The sequence below is a fragment of the Rhinatrema bivittatum genome, chromosome 4 (assembly GCF_901001135.1).
Source record: "Rhinatrema bivittatum chromosome 4, aRhiBiv1.1, whole genome shotgun sequence".
Taxonomy (NCBI): domain Eukaryota; kingdom Metazoa; phylum Chordata; class Amphibia; order Gymnophiona; family Rhinatrematidae; genus Rhinatrema; species Rhinatrema bivittatum.
The window spans coordinates 375,016,726-375,040,165 of NC_042618.1; the positions used below are offsets into that span (position 1 = coordinate 375,016,726).

At 46.9% G+C, this 23,440-nt stretch overlaps 1 protein-coding gene across 13 annotated transcripts in view; it reads left to right on the forward strand.

The window, feature by feature from the left end:
• The window catches only part of CACNA1D (calcium voltage-gated channel subunit alpha1 D), a 513,308-nt gene that overhangs the window by 327,952 nt on the left and 161,916 nt on the right, over nucleotides 1–23,440 (forward strand). For all 13 annotated transcript variants that reach the window (XM_029600875.1, XM_029600887.1, XM_029600877.1 and 10 more), the window contains 4 exons: nucleotides 1,694–1,835; nucleotides 3,422–3,551; nucleotides 13,840–13,899; nucleotides 17,996–18,102. In XM_029600875.1, coding sequence (XP_029456735.1) covers nucleotides 1,694–1,835; nucleotides 3,422–3,551; nucleotides 13,840–13,899; nucleotides 17,996–18,102 — 439 coding nt within the window. The remainder of the gene's footprint in view (nucleotides 1–1,693; nucleotides 1,836–3,421; nucleotides 3,552–13,839; nucleotides 13,900–17,995; nucleotides 18,103–23,440) is intronic.

Genomic DNA, 23,440 nt, shown 5'->3' on the forward strand with positions numbered 1-23,440 from the left:
AATATTTCCAGTGTTGCCTTTTCATAAGTAGGCTTGTTACTGTTTGAGTGCTGGCAGTTAGTGCTGTTCTGGTATATTGTAATTATAATTCAGTTTACTTATGGCTTTCTGAAAACAAAACCCACACCCAGCATGTGCTACAGTAGGCCTAATACCTATTTCAAGTGTCTCTTCTGCAGGTTTTTCTAGTTTGCATCACAGTAATGCATATATAAATAAAGGGCCGGATTTTAAAAGGGTTACACGTATAAATGGGTCTACGCACACCGGGCCTATTTTAAAAAAGCCCGGAGATGCGCGTAAAGCCCCGGGACGCATGTAAGTCCTGGGGCTTGCAAAAAAGGGCGGGAGGGGGGCGAGGTGGGGTCAGGATCCCAGCACAGTGGCCATATTTGCCACTGTGCCAGGGATCGCGCACCAGCAGTTGGCCGGCGCACGCAAATTACTTCAGCCCCAGGGCTGAAGTAAGTTTTGTGATAAAAAAAAAAGAAATCATCAAAGGTAGGGGGGAAAGGGTGGGGGGAGGTAGGGGTAGGGAAGGGAAGGTGGGGGGTGGGGGAAGGGGGAAGGCAGTGCGGCTCGGAGTGGGCTCGGTGCATGCAAGGTGAACAATTGTGCACCCCCCTTGCATGTGCCGACCCCTGATTTTATAACATGTGCGTGCATGCGCGCGCATGTTATAAAATCGGGCGTACATGTGCGCGTGCCGGGTAGCGTGTGTATATATATGCCGTGCACGCTTCTTTTAAAATCTACCCCATAATAAACATGATGTAAGTGATCATTTGTACCTCAGAAGATTATTTTTATGTAAAGTCTACTATAAATGCATAATTTTTCATTGTGTGTGTGTGGGGGGGGGGTCTTGCGAGGTGGGGGGAGCACAAGGCTGTAAGGTTCACATAGGGGTAGATTTTAAAAAGCGTGCGGGCGTACAGGGACGCGTGCTACCCGGCGCGCACACATGTATGCCCGATTTTATAACATGCGCGCACATGTTATAAAATCCTGGATCGGCGCACGCAAGGGGGTGCACAATTGTGCACCTTGCGTGCGCTGAGCCGCACTGTCTTCCCCCTTTCCCCTACCCCCCCCACCCCCCGTTCCCTTCCCTTCCCCTACCTCCCCCACCCTTTCCCCCCTACCTTTTCCTTGTTTATATTTTTATCTCGAAACTTACCTCAGCCCTGGGACTGAAGTAAGTTGTGCGCGCCGGCCTGACCCCACCCCTGGACCACCCCGCCCCTTCCCCGCCCCTTTTTGCAAGCCCCGGAACTTACACGCATCCCGGGGCTTTACGTGCGTCGCCAGGCCTTTTTAAAATAGGCCCGGCGCGTGTAACCCTTTTAAAATCCAGCCCATAATGTACCTAATACCTTTGAAATAGCCATGGATACTGCATAGTATAAGACTGAGCTGTGAGAGAGATTTTTTTCCACTCACATACTAGGAAAAAAATCCCTCGGTAAATCTCGTCCATTATATTTAGTTATTTTTAACAAAAATATATTTGAGGTTATGTTAATACATTCATTCATGTAATAATTCTCTTAGCAGCTTTTTTGTTTTATGACTCAAAAATGTTAAAGTAATTTTGAAAATGCTATGCACAATATTGTTGCATGTTGAACAATGTTTAAAATCTTTAGGAAAGCTGTATATTCAGTGGTAACACTTCTATTTAACTTTAAAGTAGGTGACCATGAAGACGATGAGGATGAACCAGAGTTACCTGCCGGCCCTCGTCCTAGAAGAATATCAGAACTGAAGTTAAAGGAAAAAATCACGCCAATCCCCGAAGGGAGCTCCTTCTTCATTCTTAGTACTACCAACCCGTAAATACCCTTTTATTTCAGATATTTTGATTATTTCATTACTCAATTGCAGTCCTGCTTGAGAGGCTCAACTGTTAAATTTTGAAAGCCGGTTTTCACAAGTACAATGCTTTTCACTCATGTAAATTGGCCTTTTCAAAATTGTCTCTCATTGCAGGTAAACGTATGCATGGAGTTATGTAACACGTAAATTTGTAGCTGCATTGTGAGGTGGCGTTTCCCGAGGATGTGTGTTTAGCTCCTGGAAGAGGGAAAAAATAATGCTCGTCCTTTGCATTTTCAAATCTATGAGTGTTATTTTCCTTTAAATGTTTCCTGGCACACAAAAAAGCAGGCACTTAATGTTGCTGCTGCTTTACACTTGCAACAATAATCAAAGCAAAACCACTCACTAAGTACCTGATTCACTAAGGGTTTTTCCTAGAAACACAAAATGGGAGAAAAGCCTTAATGAACCTGGCCGAGAGAGGGTAACATTCAGAGTGGCACGTGGGCACATGTGTACGCATTTGTCGGCCCTCGCCCAGAGATGCAGCCGTTTTATAACATGCACGCGCGTATATGCGAACGTTCTAAAATAGCTTGACTGCGTGCAGAATTTTAAGTGGACACGTGCCTCTGCGCGCAAATGCCACTTCTGTTGCGTAGACACCATTGCCCATTTTCCCAGTTCATTCCCATGTTCACCCAGTTAAGGGATAGGCCTTCCAAACCCCCCCTAGTTTAATAGTCTCCCTTCCTTCCCGTTAGCCCTGACCTTTAAAAACCCTGCTGATCTGCCTAGATTTTTTGTTTGACATCTTCCCCATCATCCATAGAAGAAGTAATCTTACGCAGCAGAGGGATTCGGCCCGTGCCACTGTAAGTATTTACGCACAAATTTTAGGTTACAATTCCAGAATGCCATTCCCTGCCTCTTTTTACAACTTTTGATTTGTGCGCCCAGCGGCAAGTAAGCACGTATCTGGCTGGCTTTTCAAATCCACTTGGTGCGCACCGGCCCAACATGTTCGCTCATCCCCTAATTGATGCGTGCATTAGGCCTTTAAAATTCACCTTTTAATTAGGCTTTGATAACTGGCACAAACATCACTGGTAGGAAAGCACCTGAAGCATTCATACTGATGCTATCAGTTTGGTTATTACCTCCTCAGTGTCCCATTTCTAGATTTCCACCATTTCTACAATTTTTTTTCAAGTTTTGTCCGAAGCAGTGTCATATTTTGAAAATATTTGTTGTTTTCTCTCATTTTTTGGCTATGATAATTATTTAACAATTAGTGGACTAAAGAAAAATAATTTCTGCTGTTCCATGGACTGACCAATAGAGCAGAGAAAGGGGGATCAACAACAGCTGTGCTTTAAATCACATATGCTCTTGCCGCCATCTGAAATTTCTCATCTTTTTCTGGATTTTTTTTAAGCACGTGGGCTGGAAAGAGTCTGGGAGAATGTATCCTGCATGATTATTAAAGGAATCATAGGGCGAAGTGAAGTACCCGGAAAGTCCGATTTGTTCTGTAATACTTTACACATGCTTATGTGGTTCTCTGCTTTCATTTTTTGTTTGTTTGTTTGTTTTACAGTATTCGAGTGGGATGCCACAGGCTCATCAACCATCACATCTTTACCAACCTCATCTTGGTCTTCATAATGCTGAGCAGTGCTTCGCTTGCTGCTGAAGACCCTATTAGCAATCACTCCTTCCGGAACATTGTAAGTAACAAAGTTTTATTACCGTAACACATAAATCAAATTAAAGTAGCCTTTTTACATAGATTCTGCAAATTGTGGGGTCTGTTTACTAAAGCTATTCTCCAACTTTGTGTCTATGGGAAAAATGGTTAGTAAATAGAGCCCTTTGTTCGCTATAAAGAGAATTTCCTGTGACAGAATTCTACTGCAACTCACAAGAATTATTTAAGAATAGAAAACACAAACACAGCATCTTATAAAGGGGCTTGTTGTATGGGGAGGCTCAGGGCCAGCACATCCATTGTGCAAAACTAGGTGGTTGCCTATGGCTCCGACCAGTAGGGGGCGCCACACCAAAGAGCAGCCATATGGTGCCATGAGCGCTCCACTTGCGGCAAAAAGGAGTACAGATTAGTTGGGCCATGAGCCCTGAGAAGCACACAGCAGGCAACCGGGGAGGGAGGGGGGGGGGGGCGGTGCGGCATGACCAGGGCGGGCACAAGACAGAAGGTTCGCCTAGGGTGCCTACTACCCTGCACCAGCCCTGGGGAGTCTCATAGTCTTGCCATGAAACTGCAAGCTCCTAATGGAGTTTTATCCTTTGACAATCCTGCATATGTGACAATGCAGGTACCTGTGTGCTTTGCATCTGCACTGAAGCAGGCAGAAAATATACACTGGAAACCGCATGTGGTGATTTAAAAAATTTAATCACCACTTATGCTTTCCCTATCTTAAACCTGTCCCAGTCTCTTTTTTTCAGCAGGTAAAAAGCACAACATGAATGGGGGAGGGGGATGCAGGAAAATAATCCAAAAGCATTTGAACAGATGTAAAATGCTCACTCCGAGGACAAGCAGGATGGTAGTCCTCACACATGGGTGACATCATCAGATGGAGCTCCTATGCGGAAAACTTATCTCAAAGTTTCTAGAACTTTGCCTAGACACACCGAGTATGCCCAGCCTACCCTATGCCACGCATGGTTCCTCTCCAGTCTCTCTTTTACCATGGAGCTGTAAGCCTTTTGGTGTGAGTGAGCTCACTTTTGTCTGTCTTGACCTTGTGGAAAACTTCCTTTTTTTCGCAGCTTTCCTCTTGTGGTTTCATCGCCAGGTTCCTCTCTACGTCCTTCCCGTAGTGTTACTAGTCAGGGTTTTCACGGTCGATTTCCTACGGCAGTGCTGCCTCGGTGCCAGCCAGCCATTGATACCTGCCACCATCGTTTTGGTTTGCTCCCCTTTTGTTTTGTCCCGACATGGCCACATCCGGTTTTAGGAGATGCCCCCAGTGCACGAGGACCATGTTTATCACTGACCCACGTGAGATATGTGTCCTCTGCCTCGGGGCAATGCATGACATCTGGGATTGCCACTTATGCACCCAGAAGACTCCAAAGGGACATCTGCTTCAACAACAAAGAGGTCAGAGCTCACAGCATCGACATCAATGGACCTGGGAGCTGCACCGATGGACACTGTACCATCGACATCGGCAGGGCCATCAGTTCTGTCGATGCCATCGGCAAATAGGAGTACCCAAGATCGACCACCGTTGATCTCCTCCAGACCAAGGATGTCAGTTTCCTCATTATCAGCCTTGGCACCTGGGAAGGACCGGGCCGAACATCGAGGGAAGCTGAAGAAGCATCTGCACCGGTCTCCGTTGATGCAAGATGCCAGGCAGAGGGATGCACTGGCTCATGCCGAGATGCCCCCAAAGTGACCCAGCGGGGAGGAGAGCCAGTCCTCCATCAGTGTCGGGGGTCCACAATGGTCTCCACCAGTCCTGATGCCAGTCACCAATCTTCCTTGTGGGTCTGAAGAAGATCTGGCCACTCCTCCTTCCTACAAGTCAGATTGGCATCAGCAATGTTTGAGGAGGAGTGGGAGCAGTGAATCCAGCTGATGATGGAGCAGACACTGTAGGGCTTCGGTCCTGTGGCACTGAGGGCACCAGACCTGGTGCTTCCCGTCCTCGTACTGCTGCTGAAGAAGCTCAATGTGCTCGTCAGTGCGTTACCGACCCAGCTGGCATCTGTTCCCAGATGCCAGCTGGGTCGGTAACGCACTGACGAGCCTCCCCCAAAGGCTCCCCCTACTGATACTGTGGTCATTGCCAGTTCCTCCTCTGAGGAACCTCCACCTAGGCCTGCAGAGATGCCGAGGCCTGCAGTCCCCCATCCAGTTTTACCTGTGCCTGCATCTCTGGATGAAGGTCGAGCACCTAGGGTCCCATCCCCTGCAGCCTACAGCGAGGATGAGCAACCCTATGACCCCTGGGGGGATAATGCTTCGGAGTCCTCCGAGGGCTCTGACGGTCTTCCATCAGACCATTCTCCTCTAGAGGAGCAAAGGAAGTTTCCACCAGAGGACTTGACCTTCGCAGGATTGTGAGGGTGATGGCGGAAGCCATCCCGTTTCAGTTATTAATAGAGGAGTATGTGAGGCACAAAATGCTTGAGATCCTCCAGTTCATGGAGCCTCTTAAAGAGATTGTGGTGGTCTCGGTGCATGAGATCATTAAGGAGCTGCTACTGAGGATATAGGAACACCCCCTCACAGTGCTTCCTGTTAATAAGAAGGTGGACAGGGCCTAACTCATCCTGAAGGCTCCCGAATTCAGTAAGCGTCAGCTATCCCACAGTCTGTGATGGTCGAATCCAGCCTCAAGAGGTCCATGTGCTTTCAGACTTACTCCTCAGTGCCCCGGGGAAGGACCATAGAACAATGGATGCTCTTGGGAGGCAGGTATTTCAAGGCACCATGCTCATTGCCTGCATAGCTGCCTACCAGCTCTACATGAGCCAGGACTCGCAGGACATTTGGAAACAGGTGCAGGAGGTGGCTGTGCAGTTGCCTCAACATCAGCAGGACACCCTCATGTCGCAGGTGCATAAGGGTCTGGAAAACACAAGGTCCGAGCAACCTATGATGTTTTCTAGATGGCATCGAGAGTCTCTGCAGTGGCAATTGATGCCTGCAGAATGGCATGACTGTGGGCATCGGATCTCTGACCAGAGATACAGGAACGACTCATTGATGTGCCATGTACTGGGGAAAATCTCTTCAGACATAGGGTGAGGGACCACCATGAAACCCTCCAACAACTCTCCACCAGCACTCCCGACCCATCCTCCTCTTCCAAGAGGTGGAAAGACAGGGACAAAGGAAGTCTTTCTTTCGCCAAAGGAAATACTATCCTCTACCTCCTTGCTCCCGATAATACCATTAGGGCTCCGCATCCATCCCAGGCAACAGAGAGCCCCTAAGCCCCAGCCGGCACCTCAGTCAATTCCAGGGTTGGGATTTTGACTGGGTCGTAGGGAGCATAGACCAGTTGCCCATATCCAGGACATTAGACCTTCTGGATGGGGGCAGCCTGTTGTGGGTTCTTTCCATCGTCCATCAAGGGTACCAGTTAAATCTATTGGATGTCCCACCAAATTGCCCTCCAAGCCTGTTTTGGGAGCCAATAGCGCAACAGGAGGTACTGCTAATGGAGCTCTCCTCTCTCTTAATGACCATAGCGGTCAAGCCCATACCAGCGGTGCAAAGAGGGCGGTGATTTTACTCCAAGTACTTCCTGATTCCAAAGAGAACAGGAGGACTCCGTCCCATCCTAGACCTAATGTTGCGTCCGTCGGTCTCAGACGGCTTCAACCTCTGTGCCTCACCTTTCTTTCTGATCTCCCCGCTAGCCTTGGGAAGATGGCTACCACTGCGTCTGCATGCCGCTCTCTCCGGTGTCCCTGGAACGGCAATAGCAAGGCAATCCGCCATGTTTCTCCTGAGGGCCTCCTAGGATGCACGTGTGCACACCACCCACGTCTTTATCCACGTCATGGCGGGAACCTCGGGGGCGGCCCCCTCGAGTGACATCACGCCATCCGGGTATTTAGCCTGCCCTTCATTTGTTATCAAATCGAGTTAGCAAGGATTGGACTTGTCCGGTCTAAGCTACTCTGCCGCTTCCCTGCTGCCACTGGAAGCTCTCTCTGCCCTTCGGTGTAATTCTCTAACCTGGGTACCCGCTCCTCAGGTGCCCTTTGCTTTCTTTCAGGTGCCTATCAAGGATCAGGTAATCGTTCCTTGAGGTCTTGCTCTCCCTGCCTCTGTGCCTGTATTCAACTTCTTCTATCTGCTGGGATCTTCATCCATACAGCTACCAACTTAGTGAGTAATCTAACATTGTCAGTCTGTCTCATCTTCAGATCAGCACTGGGAACCTGCTTCCTGCACTCCCTATATTATCATCGCGAGATGGGTCTCCTCTGCCGAGGGACCCTGGACTGCTACCTCTGGATCACCTCACTACTGCCACCTCTGGTGGTATCATTCTGCTGTTTAATAAAAGACAAATCTCTGTGTTTGTGTGTCTAGAGTCTAGCCTAATATTGTGGATCCTCAAGGGGCTCCTCCCCGTGGGAGTGGTCATCACCACGGTACCCAAGAATCCACTCCAACACCTCAAAACCATAACACCTAAGAGCCTTGAACAGGTTTCTAAACAAAGAAAGGTTCAAGATGGTTTCTCTGAGCACCTTGATCCCACTTTTTTACAAAAAGGAGACTGGCTATGCTCCCTCAATCTAAAGGATGCATACACTCACATAAAGATCTTACCCAGTCAAAAGAAGTATCTCTGATTTGTGGTGGGAAAACAGCACTTCCAGTAGTGGGTGTTGCCGTTCGGGCTAGTGTCAGCCCCACGTGTCTTCTCAGGCTGTGAGTGCATGTTTTCCTCTATCTAGATGATTGGTTGGTCAAGAGTACATCTCAGGCAGGGGCCACCAGGTCCATGCACTTGATCATCCAGATGGCAAAGTCACCAGATTTCATCGTCAACCACCCGAAGTCCCATCTCAGGCCATCACTTCAATTGGATTTCATAGGAGCCCTGCTAGAACGGCTCAGGCCAATGCTTTCCTGCCTCATCAAAGGGCCATCACCTTGATGACCATCACATCAAAGATCCAGCAGGTGTCAGCCTGGCACTGGTTGAGTCTGTTGGGCCACATGGTCGCAACCGTCCATGTCACTCCCTTGGCACGTTTACACATGCACAGAGCCCAATGGCACGGATACCCTGTCACATGGTAAGGGCAAAGGGCCATCGGTGCCATTTTGATTAGTAGCAGCCTACGGCCCGGGAGCGGGAGATCACTCCAGGGACACCTACTGGACCACCAGGTACCTGTAAAACATTTTTGGGGGGGTCAGGAAAGTGGGGGAAGCTAAGGGATTAGTTTTAAAGGGTCAGGGTGAGTTTAGGGGTTATTTTTGTGTGCTGTTTTTCCCGCCCTCCCCCAAAACGATAAGAGAACCCCCACGATCAATATCGTGGGGTTTTCCTATCGTTTTGGGGGAGCCCCCGATTTCTGATGATTTTGAAAATATCGTCCGTTATTTTCAATCGTCCGAAGCCCGATTCACATCCCTAGTATTGTATAATTAGGTGAAAGATAAGATGATATAATAACCTTACAGGTAGATTTTAAAAGTGTTGCTTGCTCAAAAACAGCACCATACACGCTTATGTGGGCCACACACAAATTTTAAGAAACCGGAAAGTACGCATGTACATACTTGTGCACGTTAAGAAAAAGGAGGCAGAAAAGGGGCCAAGATGTACACACAGAACCCCTGAATTTTGCAAAGCTGACCATGGCAAAATGTGCCAAGTTACGCAGATAACTTTATTATTGGTCCTGATAAGGCACAAGTCAGAGAGAGAGAGAGACTCTTTTAAATGGCTAATCTGACACTATAATTCCACTGTAAGAGGAGCACTTTCAACTCAAGGTGGGTTTTTGTTTTTTGGGGCGGGGGGGGGGGGGGGGGGAGGGTGTTACAAGAGTCTACAGACCCTTGCGCCCTAGGCAGACCGATGTAACACAACACCCCCCCAAAACCCACCTGAGTTGAAAGTGCCCCCCTTCAGTGGGATATATATAGAGTGTCAGATTGGCCCTTTAAAAGAGACACACTCTCTCTACATCCTCCACCACTTCACTGACCCAGCACCACTTAACTCAGATCTCCCACCCAAAAAGTGCAGACAAGTAGAGGTGTGAATCGTGTCATCGATCGTCTTAACGATCGATTTTGGCTGGGGGGGGAGGAAAATCGGATCGTCGTGTTTTGTTTTGTTTTGAAATCGTTAAAAATCGTAAATCGGGGGAGGGCGGGAAAACCGGCACACCAAAAAAACCCTAACACCCACCCCGAACTTTTAAAACAAACCCCCACCCTCCCGAACCCCCCCAAAATGTTTTAAATGACCTGGGGTCCAGTGGGAGGGTCCCGGCGCGATCCCGACGCGATGTCCCGCTCTCTGGCCACACCAAAAAAACCCTAACACCCACCCGAACCTTAAAACAAACCCCCCCCCGAACCCCCCCAAAATGTTTTAAATGACCTGGGGTCCAGTGGAAGGGTCCCGGCGTGATGTCCCACTCTCTGGCCACAACAAAAAAAAACCCTAACACCCACCCCGAACCCTTAAAACAAACCCCCACCCTCCCGAACCCCCCCAAAATGTTTTAAATGACCTGGGGTCCCGGCGCGATGATCCCGGCGCGATGTCCCGCTCTCTGGCCACGACTGCTGTGAAGAGAAATGGCGCCGGTGGCCCTTTGCCCTTATCATGTGACAGGGCAAAGGTAGCGCCGGCGCCATTTTGATTCCTAGCTCCCGACGTCACGCGTCCAGGAGATCGCTCCCGGACCCCCGCTGGACCCCCAGGGACTTTTGGCCAGCTTGGGAGGGCCTCCTGGCCCCCACAAGACTTGCCAAAAGTCCAGCGGGGGTCCGGGAACGACCTCTTGCACTCGAGCCGTATTGCAAAATGGCACCGGCCATATGGCCATATGGCCGCTGGACTTTTGGCAAGTCTTGTGGGGGTCAGGAGGCCCCCCCAAGCTGGCCAAAAGTCCCTGGGGGTCCAGCGGTGGTCCGGGAGCAATCTCCTGGACGCGTGATGCCGGGAGCTAGGAATCAAAATGGCGCCGGCGCTACCTTTGCCCTGTCACATGATAAGGGCAAAGGGCCACCGGCACCATTTCTCTTCACAGCAGTCGTGGCCAGAGAGCGGGACATCGCGCCGGGATCATTGCGCCGGGACCCCAGGTCATTTAAAACATTTTGGGGGGGGGGTTCGGGAGGGTGGGGGTTTGTTTTAAAGGTTCGGGGTGGGTGTTAGGGTTTTTTTTGGTGTGCCGGTTTTCCCGCCCCCTGTTTAACGATACAATACAAATGCCCCTGATGATAAATCGTGGGCATTTGTATTGTATCGTGCACTCTAACGATTTTGGACGATTTTAAAATTATCTGACGATAATTTTAATCGTTCAAAAACGATTCACATCCCTACAGACAAGTATAATTTCATTTCCTGTACTTAATTAGCGGGTGTAAATATATACATGCATGCAAGTGCAGTAATATATGCGTGTATATTGCTTATAAAAAACTAACTTGTTTGTGAACTTCTGAACTTTGCTCCAAAATGACCCTAAATTGCTCCTTTTTCTCTTTAACATTTACCTATGACACTGCTAATAGGCGCATATGTCAGACTTTTACAAATTACTACTTCCGCATGAATATTCTACTTAAACATGCAATTTACAATTTTAGATGTTGAAATCTTTTGAAAATTACTCTCATAGTAATTTATAGTATGAACAGTTGAGATTTTAGCTACTGAGTTAGTTTGCCTCTGACTTCTGGGCTTGACCCTGGGCCAAGGCCCTAGCATTGGGCCTGTACTTGGACTGAAGCCCCTGTGTCGGGCCTGGGTCCAGGCTTTGAGACCAGGCCAGGCCCTACTGTCAGGCCAGAACCCAGGCATTTGGACCTGTTCTCCAGGCCAGGACTCAGTGTTGGAGCCCTGACAGATCAGGTAAGTGGGGGTCATGAAATTTCCTGACCCCAGCAACATTTTTCAGGTCTGGACCTAGACCAAGTCCCCAGGCTCACACTCAAGCATAGGCTGTGGTCCTTGCAGTGGGCCACAGTCTAGGCCTATGCTGGTGCCTGGGGTTGCGCTCGGACCTCTGCTTTGGGACACTGCCTATTCCCTAGGCATGGGCCTGGCCTCGGGCCTAGATGTAGGCTCAGCAGATAACTTTTTTTTTTTGTTTCAAATGAATTAAACAAATAGGATTCGTTTAATTTGGGGGCCCCCCCAAAAGAAGTGAATTGGCCCTATTTGTTTAGTTTTTCTAATTTGTTTGAAACTAATGCACATCCTGAGTAATCGATAGGGGTTTGGATGGGCATTTTGGGCCGGAGTTTAAAAGCCCTGCGCGCGTAAATCCAGCCAGATTTACGCGCGCAGGGCACTCGTGCGCCCGCACGCCTATTTTGCATAGGCTGCCGGCGCGCGCATAGCCCCAGGACGCGCATAAGTCCCGGGGCTTCGTAAAAGGGGCGGGAGGGGGCGTGTCTGGGGGGGTGTGCCGGGGGTCAGGGGGCGGTTCGGGGTGGGTCTGGGGGCATGGTGCCGGCCCAGGGGCGTGGCCGAGGCCCCCGGACCAGCCCCAGGGTCGGGTGATGGCGCGCCAGCAGCCCGCTGGCACGCGCAGATTTACACCTGCCTCGGGTAGGCGTAAATCTGCCGACAACGGTAGGGGGGGTTTAGATAGGGCCGGGGGGGGTGGGTTAGGGAGGGGGAGGGGAGGCGGAGGGAACAGGCAGCGCACGCTGGGCTCGGCGCGCGCAGGTTGCACAAATGTGCACCCCCTTGTGCGCGCCGACCCCAGATTTTATAAAATCCAGTGTACTTTTGTTCGCGCGTGGTGCGCGAACAAAAGTACGAGTGCGCGCTATTTTTGAAAATGTACCCCTTTATGTTTGATGGGTATCAGTTTTGGATGGAGTTTTGTTGGATATGAGAGCGAAGGAGGGGGTAGAGTGTTATTTATTTGTTACTTTCCTTTATTTATAACCTTAGGGATAATCTTTTTTAATGTAACTCATCTCAGGATCCTTGTGTCATTAGGCAGGAAAACGAATATATCAATTAGAGAGAATACATAACAGAAAATCATTTTAGAGGAGTAGATTGAGCAGACTAGATGGAACTTGTGGTCCTTAACTGCTCTGTTTATTCTCTGTTTATTTCTCTGTTTATTTCTATAATTATTTTCAAATATCAAATATTCAACTTTTTTTCAAAAAGGCCTCAAAGCAGAATACAGTCAACAGGTACACAAGTGATAGCATAGCATATGTTCAAGTATGTTTAACTATCATAGAGATCATTTCAAACACATCTGATATTTCTATCTCACAGGGTCATTTATCAAATAGTGTTATGGCATTTTCACATGTGTTAAGGCATTTTCGCATTTTCGTTAAGCACCTTTAACGCATACGAAAACCCCTTAACACATGCGATAGCACCATAACGTATGGTGCGATGCAAATCAGAAAAAGAGGAGGAGTTAGGGTTCACCATTTTGCGAAGCCCTATCACACACAAGTCCACAGCCCCTTATGCTATAAGGGGATTAGCGCGTCCAAAACCCTGTGAAACTAATAGTACTCATCACATACAAATACATGTTGATGAGGCTATTAGTTATTCTCCCCAAATCTAAAAAAAAATAAATGTGCTCCCAACCTGCAGGCATTAATTTCTGAGCAGCCCAAAAAAGTATATAGAAAAGGAGAAAATACTGCTTTTTTGTATATCCTCCGACTTAATATCATGGCAATATTAAGTCAGAGGAACCAAAAGGTTAAAAAAAAAAAAAAGTGCCAGTGGTCAGGTTAGGGAAATGGACACTCAATTAACGAGTGTCCATTTTCCTAATCCATGACTGAGCACCGATTAGGAAAATGGACGCTTGTAAAATTGAGCGTCCGTTTTCCTAACCCTCTGATAGCCACCTCTTCTGGGTGCCTGCTGTCCCTAATGCCTCCTTGGCAGCATGACCCCTCATTTACATATTGCATCACGCACCCAGGAGAGATGCCTGGGCATATATTAAAAAAGCAAAACTGAAACAAAACAAGCTTGTTGTTCTTTTTCTGTTGCTTTGGATTAAGAATGAAACAAAACAACAAATGTTGGTGCTTTCAGTGTCGTTTTTAAATGACTGCACTTCCCTAGTTATAAAGTTTGCCAACAGGTCAAAGTAGATGACATGGGAAGAATGTTCATTACTGAGCTTTGTGGCCTGAAATGAACTTACAATGACAGTAAATAATATTGATTGTCCTTCGGTTGAATGCTGAAATGGCTGTGCTTACATTTTTCTAGACAAGTTCCTTACTGTTATATTTATTATGCCTTGCAGATACTTGGTTACTTTGACTATGCTTTCACAGGAATCTTTACTGTTGAAATCCTGTTAAAGGTAACAAAATGTTAATTGATCTTCATTAACTGAGAAGCCACTTTAGCAATAATGTTTGTAACTTTTTGTTTACCCTCCAGATCCTAGGCTATGCAGATTATGTCTTCACTAGTATATTTACCTTTGAGATCGTTTTGAAGGTAACAGGGTTACACAGACGCACGTTTAAAGGGATGTTTCCTTGTTTGACGTGCCAAGCAAATGCAACTTTGAAGTGCTTTTCTAACCTTGTTGACTAAAAAGCCAAAGTTAAACTGTTTATGACTAAATGTCCTATGCACGTTTGGCAATTCTGCATCAGTTCGAGTGGTTACTTTTAACAATTTGAATGCATGTAAAAGATCGATTTTAATTTCCTATTAATTTATGCCTCCTTCTTTCACACCTAGTAATTGCCAGAATAAGAAAATATTTTATTTTTGCATGAGATTATTTTCTAGGGTTCAGACATCTACAAAAAATGATAAAACTGTACTAAACCCCTGTTCAGGAAGGATTTTTAACCAGAGGAACAAGACCGAAGAAACTCCCTCCTAAACAGGGTCCTAATGGGAGCATGTGATTTATGCATCATGTACGTACTAAACTATACATTGATAGTCCAAACATAGTTGAAAACTATCTGTGGCAGGGGTCTTATAGGACATGAATCTTTCTTAGTTTAATCCTAACATGGACATGCATTTAAACTATCTCTACAGAAGATAATTGCTCTTGCTTAAATATATTGTCCATGTATGAATTTGAATCGGAAATTTCCTATAATGTATAGTTTGTATTCTGAATGATTACTTGGCTCATGTGGTGGGGCTACTCAACCTCTGAATGTAACATTGCCATAGTAGGATAGTACTGAACCTTCTTACTTATGCTTGCCATAACTATTAAAAGAATTTTTTCCTGAATGGCCTTAGCCTAAAAGTTGAAATGTATATTAAAATTGCTCTATTGCAAATGACAAGAAATTAGTAAATTATTACTGTCAGGTGTTTGTTTAGTCAGTCGGGCCATTTGTTGAGTAGCCCTTACACATATCAGTGAAGCTATGTTGGTGTACAAAATATTACTATATAAAATAAACTTTGACTTATGATATATATTTGAACCTTGAGTATGTGGTTCAGGATGTGCACGTCTTGCACCATTTTTGATTGTTTTTGTGCATTACTTTGGATTTCTTTTCACTTTAAAATTTTTCTTTGATTGATAACATATACTGTTTAGGCTGTTTACAAGATTGTGCAAAATATACTGTACACTTAATAGGGTAATTTTCAAAGGAAAATGTAAATGCTCCCCCTCCCCTTTGCCCTGTTTGCTGTATTTCTCTTAGTTCTTTGTAAACCGCTATGTGCCTTTGAATGTCAGTATAAAAAAGTTGTTAAATAAATTTAAAAAATGTAACATATAGCAATTTTCGAAAGCCCATTTGCCCATGTTTAGTGCACAATGTGGGTAAAATCTCAATAGCATATACTGTAGAAAATTTCAGATTTTGAAAATTACCTTGTAAGTTTCTCAAAAAGATGTCACTTTGAATAACTTGAAAATTGGGACCAGTGAAACGCATTCCTTTGGAACTTCTACAGGTTTTGTACAGTACTTCAAGCAGGTCTCTCAACAGTATTGGTCATATTTATTAGTAAATTGCTAAGAAATTCTAAAAAATGTACTAATAAAAGTAGTAAAGTAGTAGGACTATCCCGTTAACTACTATAATTGTTCTTTGTTAGTATCAATAAAATGTAGAAAAAGAGGAAGAGTGAGGGAAAGAGAAGAAATAATCCAATATTTGATTATAAAAGCTAATTCTAGTTTGTCAAAGAAGTTTATTGTTTAAAATAACTTATTTAGTGTTTTGTTTTGTTTTTTTTAGAGTAAATGAAATACATTTTGCATTTTAAGGTTCCCTAAGCACAGACCATAGGGAGAGTCATTTTTAAAGGCATCTATAAAGAATACAATTCTTTGCTCACAGAAATGGTTCTGTTACAAAATTGCCTGCTCAATGTGGGCCGGATTTTAAAAGGGTAACGCGAATAAGGTATGCGCGTAACCCTTTTAAAACCCCCCTGCGCGCGCCAAGCCTATTTTGCACAGGCTCGGCGGCGCGCACAAGCCCCGGAACGTGCGTAGGTCCCGGGGATGCAAAAAGGGGCGGCCGGGGGCGTGGCCAGGGGGTGCAGTTTTGGACCGGGGCGTGTTCGGGGCGTGTGGGCGGTCCAGGGGCGTGGCCGAGTGCCCCAACACAGCGGCCTGTGTCGGGGTCTGCCTCGCCGGCGCGCATAAGTTACTACTGCCCGGAGGCAGTAGTAACTTTTCAGATAAAGGTAGGGGGGGTCTAGATAGGGCCGGGGGGGTGGGTTAGGTAGGGGAAGGGAGGGGAAGGGAGGGGAAAGTGCGGGGTGGGTAGAGGGAACGGGCAGCATGCGCATGGCTTGGCACGCGCAAGTTGCACAAATGTGCACCCCCTTGTGCGCGCTGAACCAGGATTTTATAAGATACGTGCGGCTACGCGTGTATCTTATAAAATCCAGCGTACTTTTGTTCGCGCCTGATGCGAGAACTAAAGTATGCGCGCGCACTGGGGCGGATTTTAAAACCCCTGCACGCCAGCGCGCCTATTTTGCATAGGCTGCCGGTGCGCACAGAGCCCCGGGATGCGCGTAAGTCCCGAGGCTTCCTGTCGGGGCGTGGCGGGATGACGCGGTGTTTAGGGGGCGGGGCGTTTCGGGGGGCGGCGACGTGGGCGTGGTTTCGGCCCGGAGGCGTTCCGGGGCGTGGCCGCGGCCTCCGGAATAGCCCCCGGGACCGGACCACGGAGCGGGGCAGCCGGCCGACGCACGCAAAGTACGCCTGCTTTTCAGCAGGCGAACAAAAGTACGCGCTCGCGCAAGTATTTAAAATCTGCTCCTCTGTGTTTTAAAATGTACCCCTGTGTGGGTACTTACACGGGTATGTCCTGCATGTACATATGTTTACCCAGACTGAGTAGAGGTGTCCCAGGGGCGGGGTTGGGGAGGGCATCTCACTTATACACATACTTTTACATTTTCAAAAGTATACACATATATTTCAAGAAAAAATCCTGGGCACATATTAGCAGGTATAAATTTTTGTGGGTAGATTTAGTGAGATGATTTTCAAAGTGAACATGCGCACATTGGGGCAGATTTTCAAAGGGGTACGTGTGTAAGATATGCGTGTAACCCCCGAAAAGCTGCCCCTTCCACCCCCTGCGTGCGCAAGCCCCGGGACGCATGTAAGTCCTGGGGCTTTCCTGGGGGCGTGTCAGGGGGGTGTGTCACGGTCGGCGCGTCATTGGGGGGGGTGTTCTGGGGGGTGTGGCCATGGCTTCCGGACCAGCCCCTGAACCAGAACATGGCACGCCGGCAGCTGGCCCGTGCGCAAGTTATGCCTGCCTCGGGCAGGCATAATTTTTGAAATAAAGGTAGGAGGGGGGAATTAGTTAGGGCCGGGGGGCGGGTTAGTTAGGGGAAGGAGAGGGAAGGTGGGGGGCGCCAGAAATAAAGTTCCCTCCAAGGCCGCTTTGATTTCGGAGCGGCCTCGGAGGGAACGGAGGCAGGCTGCACGGCTCGGCGCGTGCAGGCTGCCGATTTTGCGCAACCTTATGCGCGCTGAGCCCGGATTTTAAAAGATACGCGCGGCTACGCGCATATCTATTAAAATCCGGCGTACTCTTGTTTGCGCCGGGTGCGTGAACAAAAGTACGCGTGCGTGTACTTTTTAAAAATCTGCCCCATTAGGTTCAATTTAAAAATCAGTATAACTTATGTGAATATTTGCTGATTTTTTTATGTGAGCTGTTATATAATTATCCCCTTAATAGTCATTTAGATTTAGTATTATGTTAAAGAGCCAAGACAGGCAATCCTTTTTCATGCAAAGTTTAAAATGTGCTGAAAACCTTGCCACCCTCCATAGGGTTTCTTTTATGAGTACCAGATGCCTGTAATCAGCATATTCAGTGAGGTATTGATTCCCATTGTAAGCATCTTGTAAACAGCCTAAATGTGTGCACTGGGATCTGCATGAGGGAATGCAGAGAATTAATCTGTCCCAACTCAATTTTTAGATGACAACTTTCGGAGCCTTCCTTCACAAAGGGGCTTTCTGCAGGAATTACTTTAATTTGCTGGACTTGCTAGTTGTGGGGGTATCTCTAATATCCTTTGGGATCCAGTAAGTACTTTGCTTTTTGCTTTACGTAATTAATATTATTGTGAGTTTTGGTATATTCTGAATGTTTTTGGTTCTGAGATTAAGAATGCAAATCTTTGTGTGAGAGAGTATATTTGTAAACATTTCTGGCTGGAGTCCACAGTAATGGAGTAATAGTAGAATTTATTATTATGGGCTCAATACAAATTGTTGACAAAATATTGAGTTTATGTTTAATAGATAAAGTATGCATCCAATTGATAAAATCACTGTGGATGGTTATTGCTTTTGTAATGCGTAAAAGGTTTGGGGCTCTGGTCTCATTGGGGGTGAGGGGATTTGGTTTATTGGGAGGGGATAAAGGGGTTTTGGGTTTTTGGGTAGGCAGAAGGGGAACGGTGGTCATTACTGAGGAAGTATGGATCCTTACTGGGGTTTATGATGTGTAAGAGGTTGTAGGGTTTTGCTCTACATATTATATATATATATTTATTTATTACAATTTCTAGACCACACATTTCTTACAGTTCATGGCGGTTTACACAGTTTGCACACACAATGTAATATACAGATATATTGATAATTTTGTTGGTGCAAAATGGAGATATTGTTTATATGTTGCTCACCACCTTTGGTAGTTCATGTAGTGTGGAGGCAGTATATAAACTGATAAATGAAATGAATTCCATGTTGCAACTGTTGTATTGGTTTATGATTGATTTATTTTACCTATTCAGTTATTAAAGGATAAATATGGATTCGGAAATTCATGAAATCCATCAGAAGTTTGTACTTCTGATGGATCCTTCTTTTCTGCCATTCCACTATCAATTGGTGCACCTCAGGGTTCTTCCTGGGCTCTCTCTCTTCTTATCCCTATATACTAATTCCCTTCATGCTCTGATTTCCTCTAATGGCTATTCAATACCATCTTTTTTGATGATTCCCAGATTTACCTCTCTACAACCGAAATTTCATCATTGAAATTCAGTCTCAGATTTCAGCCTGCTTGTCTGACTTTGCTGCCTGAATGTCCCACTGCTACCTTAAACTCAATACTCAAAAGTCATTTGGATAGATAACTGACAGCTATATTCTGTTGTATCTGTAGACCTTTGGGCTGAGGCACGATTGGCTCTACCTGCAGGGAGGAGCCTGGCAGGTTCCCACGGTCAGCAGGCAGACCCATCTGGACATTCACCTATACCAGCACTCATTCCCTTTGGGTTGAACCTTTGGGTGCCAGAGCCGGCAAGAATTAGGCGGGATCTCTGCTGATGGCAGGGGAGATCTATAGTAAGCTGGGTCATAGGCAGGCAGCAGTCAGTCATATCTGAGGTCCAGGCAATAGTCAGAGGCAGGTAATGGTCAGTTATATCTGAGATCCGAGCCAAGGTTAAACCAGGTATCCATCCAAGAGGAGGGATGGATAGGCAGAGCAGGCAGGCGTGAAGAAGAACAAGCAGGCCACATGGCTGAAGCCAAGCAGGACGAGAACTGAAGTCAGGCAGGACTGATTAAAGACCAGCAGGACGAGGCTGGAGTGAAGATAAGATGCTAGGAAGCAAAACACACTACAAAGCATAACTGGACATGTTGCTGAGATAAGTTGTGACTGGAGTCCTGCCCTTTTATAGGGCCTTCATCCTGACATTATCAATAGGGGCCATGGGGGGGATTTCCCATTGTGGTCCCTTTACGTGCTGGCAAGAGGCACATGGGTCTAGGGAGAGGTGTGGTACTCCGATGACTGTGGCATCCTGCCATGGCAAGGAGCTGTGTCCCGCTGCGCGGCTGCCTGGCGGTACCCACCGCACAGTGGAGAGGCAAGGTCAGCCTGGCTGGGGGAAGTATGATGGTTCGCGGGGGTAGCCTGCAACATATTAAAAGCCATATGCAGCTAAATTCTAGCCGCATAAGTCGGGGGCATTCCATGGATGGATGTGAGGCATTTCTGGGTGGAGCAGAGTTAGCCACTTAACTTATGTGGCTAACTCTGGTTGCACCGTAGGGTTGCCCTCAAGGTGGCCAGATATACTTATCCAGCTAATTTTAGTTAGCCACGCTGCTGAATATCCCCGTTAAGTTAGCCAGATAGCTATATTCGGCTAACTTAACTAGCCACTCCTTGGCTGAATATCGGTCCTAGGATGGTCAAAACAGAGTTCCTTATCTTTCCCCCCAAGCCCACCTCCCTTCTTCCACCTTTCTCTATTTCCATAGATAACACGGGCATCTTCCCAGACCCCCTCAGCTCATAAGCCCTTCTCCTCTTTTGCCAATTTGTTATTCCGTAGTTTCCACCTGGTGGCAGCATGTGCTTGAAATAGACTTTCTGAGCTGGTGTGTCATGCTCACTGTCTTGTATTGTTTAAATCCCATTTTAAAAAAAACACCTTTTTGATGCTGTTTTTAAATCTAAAGCCTGATTGTCTGCTTTCAGCCTCATTAATAAACTGAGTTTAACCATTGTCTTACTACATGAAACTCCCCAAATCTCTTTTGCCCTGTAATTTTGTCTTGATTAGATTGTAATCTCCATTTAGCAGGTAATGTCTCTTGTGTGTTGTTGTTTGTATAGCACTACATATGTTGAGTAGCGTTATAGAATGTTAATTAGTAGTTGTAGTAGTAGTAGTTGCATCTGACATTAGACAATTTCCTCTTCATACAAGCAGGCTAGTCCATATAAGAGGGTTATGCACCCCAGTCAGCAAATGGAGATGGAGAACCTTGACTCGCTGATGTCACTCACATGTAGCCCTGCACAGACAGCCTGCCGGTATTTCTCCGAATCCAGCAGATGGTGGACATGGTATTCTCATTTGGACATAGGCCTGCCAGGCATCAGGCAGGTTTGGAGAAGGCGCTCCTGTGGTGATAGCGAGGTCTCCCTCCCTCAATTGAGTGACCAGAGGAAGCCCAGTTCTTAAAATTAAAACAAAAGAAGAAAAAATAAACTGGAAGAACATTGGGAGGTGAAGGCTGGTGGCCCTCTCCTTCACCTTTTGGCAGCTGCACTTGGAAAGTGGTAAGGAAACCTTGGGCTCAGCTTTTTTCATTCTCTCTCTTTCTTCTTTACTCCAGCTGCCCTTCTCCTCTTCTTCGATTGGGTGTCTGACATGTGTGGAGAAACTTCGCAGTGGTACAGCCAACCGAAAAAGTATAGTTTTTGAAAAAAAAAAAAAAAAAAGCACCGCATTCTGGTGCTTGGAGCCAAGCAGTTCCCAGCGGCAGGGTTGATTGGCAGCCTGGACGGCGAGTACTTTTTTTTGGCAGCAATTGAAGGAGAGAGCACTAAAGAGTAGGTGGCGGGCAGGCATTAGGCACCATTATAGGAACGGCAGGCTAACCACGTGCAGCATAGCTTTCAGCATGGTGCTAGGCACTATTACGTGGGAATTGGCTCCCGATTTGTGCTGCCTGTCTTATGAGGACAGTTAGTCCTAGTCTGTCCCTCAGCTTGTGCCAAAGATGTTTGGAGGTTCAGGGAGAAGTGCCTCCAGAGGAGTTTACCCCTGTAGAGGGGTCCCAGATGCAAGAGCAAGAGCCGAGGGAGACTGCTACCCGGGGGAGGAGTATTTAGCTGCTCCTTCCTTGGTGGGAGAGGAGCTTGCCCCTCCTCCACTACAGCCTATTTCTCCTGTTCCCATGGAAGGGTTCAGAGATGGTTTTTGCCGGTCTCCCTTCTACAGGACATGGACCTGTTAGTCCTGTCTTGGGTTGAAATTTTTAAGGGCTTGCCGTCCTTTTGTAAGGGGCAGGATTTGTGCTCAGGTGCCTATGGGGTGGTCTCCTCCCAAGTCACCCTCTTCATGCAGTGGCAAATGAGCGGCCCCGGCCTCTTCTCCACCCAGTTGCACTAAACAGTAGAAAGGACGGAGGGAGGGCTGGGGAAAGAAGATGAGGAGGACAGAGATCTGTCGGAGGACTCTTGGGAGAAGTCTGGTTCCTGTAAGGCAGACTCCACAGAGTTGGCGTTCGAAGAGAGGGAGATTCCCCTGGATGTGGAGCCACATAGAACTATGTTGTGACTTTTTCCATCGAGAAGAGATCACTGGGCTGATATCGCAGACACTTAAGACGCTAGGCTGTGATAGGACAGCTTCGGATGCAACTAAGATGCAAAAGAAAGATCCTATTATGGTTTGTTTGCGAAGAGTAGAGTAGAGTGCTCCAGAAGCAAATTTTAAAGGAGGATTATCCTTGGTGGGTATTTACCACCAAGTTGTGGTAAATACCCACCAAGGATAATCCTCCTTGGTGGGTATTTACCACAACTGGTCCCACCAGAAAACACCAGAAAACACAACTGGTCCCACCAAGGACCAGTTGTGTTTTCTAAAGGAGGATACACTGTTGTGCTCAGTGACAAAATGGACCACCATCCAGGTGGAAGGTGAAGCAGCCCTGAAGGATGCTCAAGATTGGAAGATTGAGACTATTCTGAAACAGGCCTATGAGGCAATACCCATGAATTTGCAGATTTCCACTTGCTATTGTATGGAAGCGTGAGCCAGTTTGTGTTTGACTAAAAAGGCTCCAGACATGTTGGGAGACAGTGGCCCTTACTTAGAGTCAGGTGTTGCTTTTCTGGTAAATGTTGGTTATGATTTGGTGCGTACAGCAGTTAGGGATTTTGCTTCATTGATAGTAGCTAGACTCCTACTTTGGCGGCAAAACTGGTCGTCTGTTACCATTTCTAAGTCGAATCTCACGAAATTACCATTCAGGGGTTGCATATTGTTTGGGGATGAGTTAGAAAAGATGGCGATTCGCTGGGAATATTCCAAGTTTCTTCAATTACCAGAGGATAAAAAGTCAGCTCCTGTATGTTTATCCCCCAAAACCAATACACAGGAGAACCAAATATGGGAGTCCAGGATGGCCACTGCCTAGAGTGGACACGTGCAATCTCGCTTTGCGTCTCTCTCTATGTTTGCCTTCTTGTAAAAATTTCTTTCTTAAAAAATTTTTTCCATCACGATGCCCCACACTAAAAGAAAAGCGAAGATTAAACTTGCCGCTACATCAACGCCAATTCCGGATGAAAGGCAGCCGCGGATCGAATCTTTGTTTGCTGGATCCATGAGGCAATTGTCGGGGAGAGGCACTGCGGGATTACCTGATGTAGAGCAGACGCCAGGACCCCAGGTGGAGGAGTCATACCTCAGCCCCGGCGCACCGAATACCCCAGAACCATCATCGGGGATTTCCAGCTTCTCCGGAGATGCTACGGCTGATTGGAGAGGAAAATGGCTCCAATAAGAACAACAACCCCAAGAAAGGACGCAGTTAAAGTTTCCATTTCGGAGAGCCTTGTATTCAAGGCTCCGGGGTATGGAGGCCGAGGAACAGC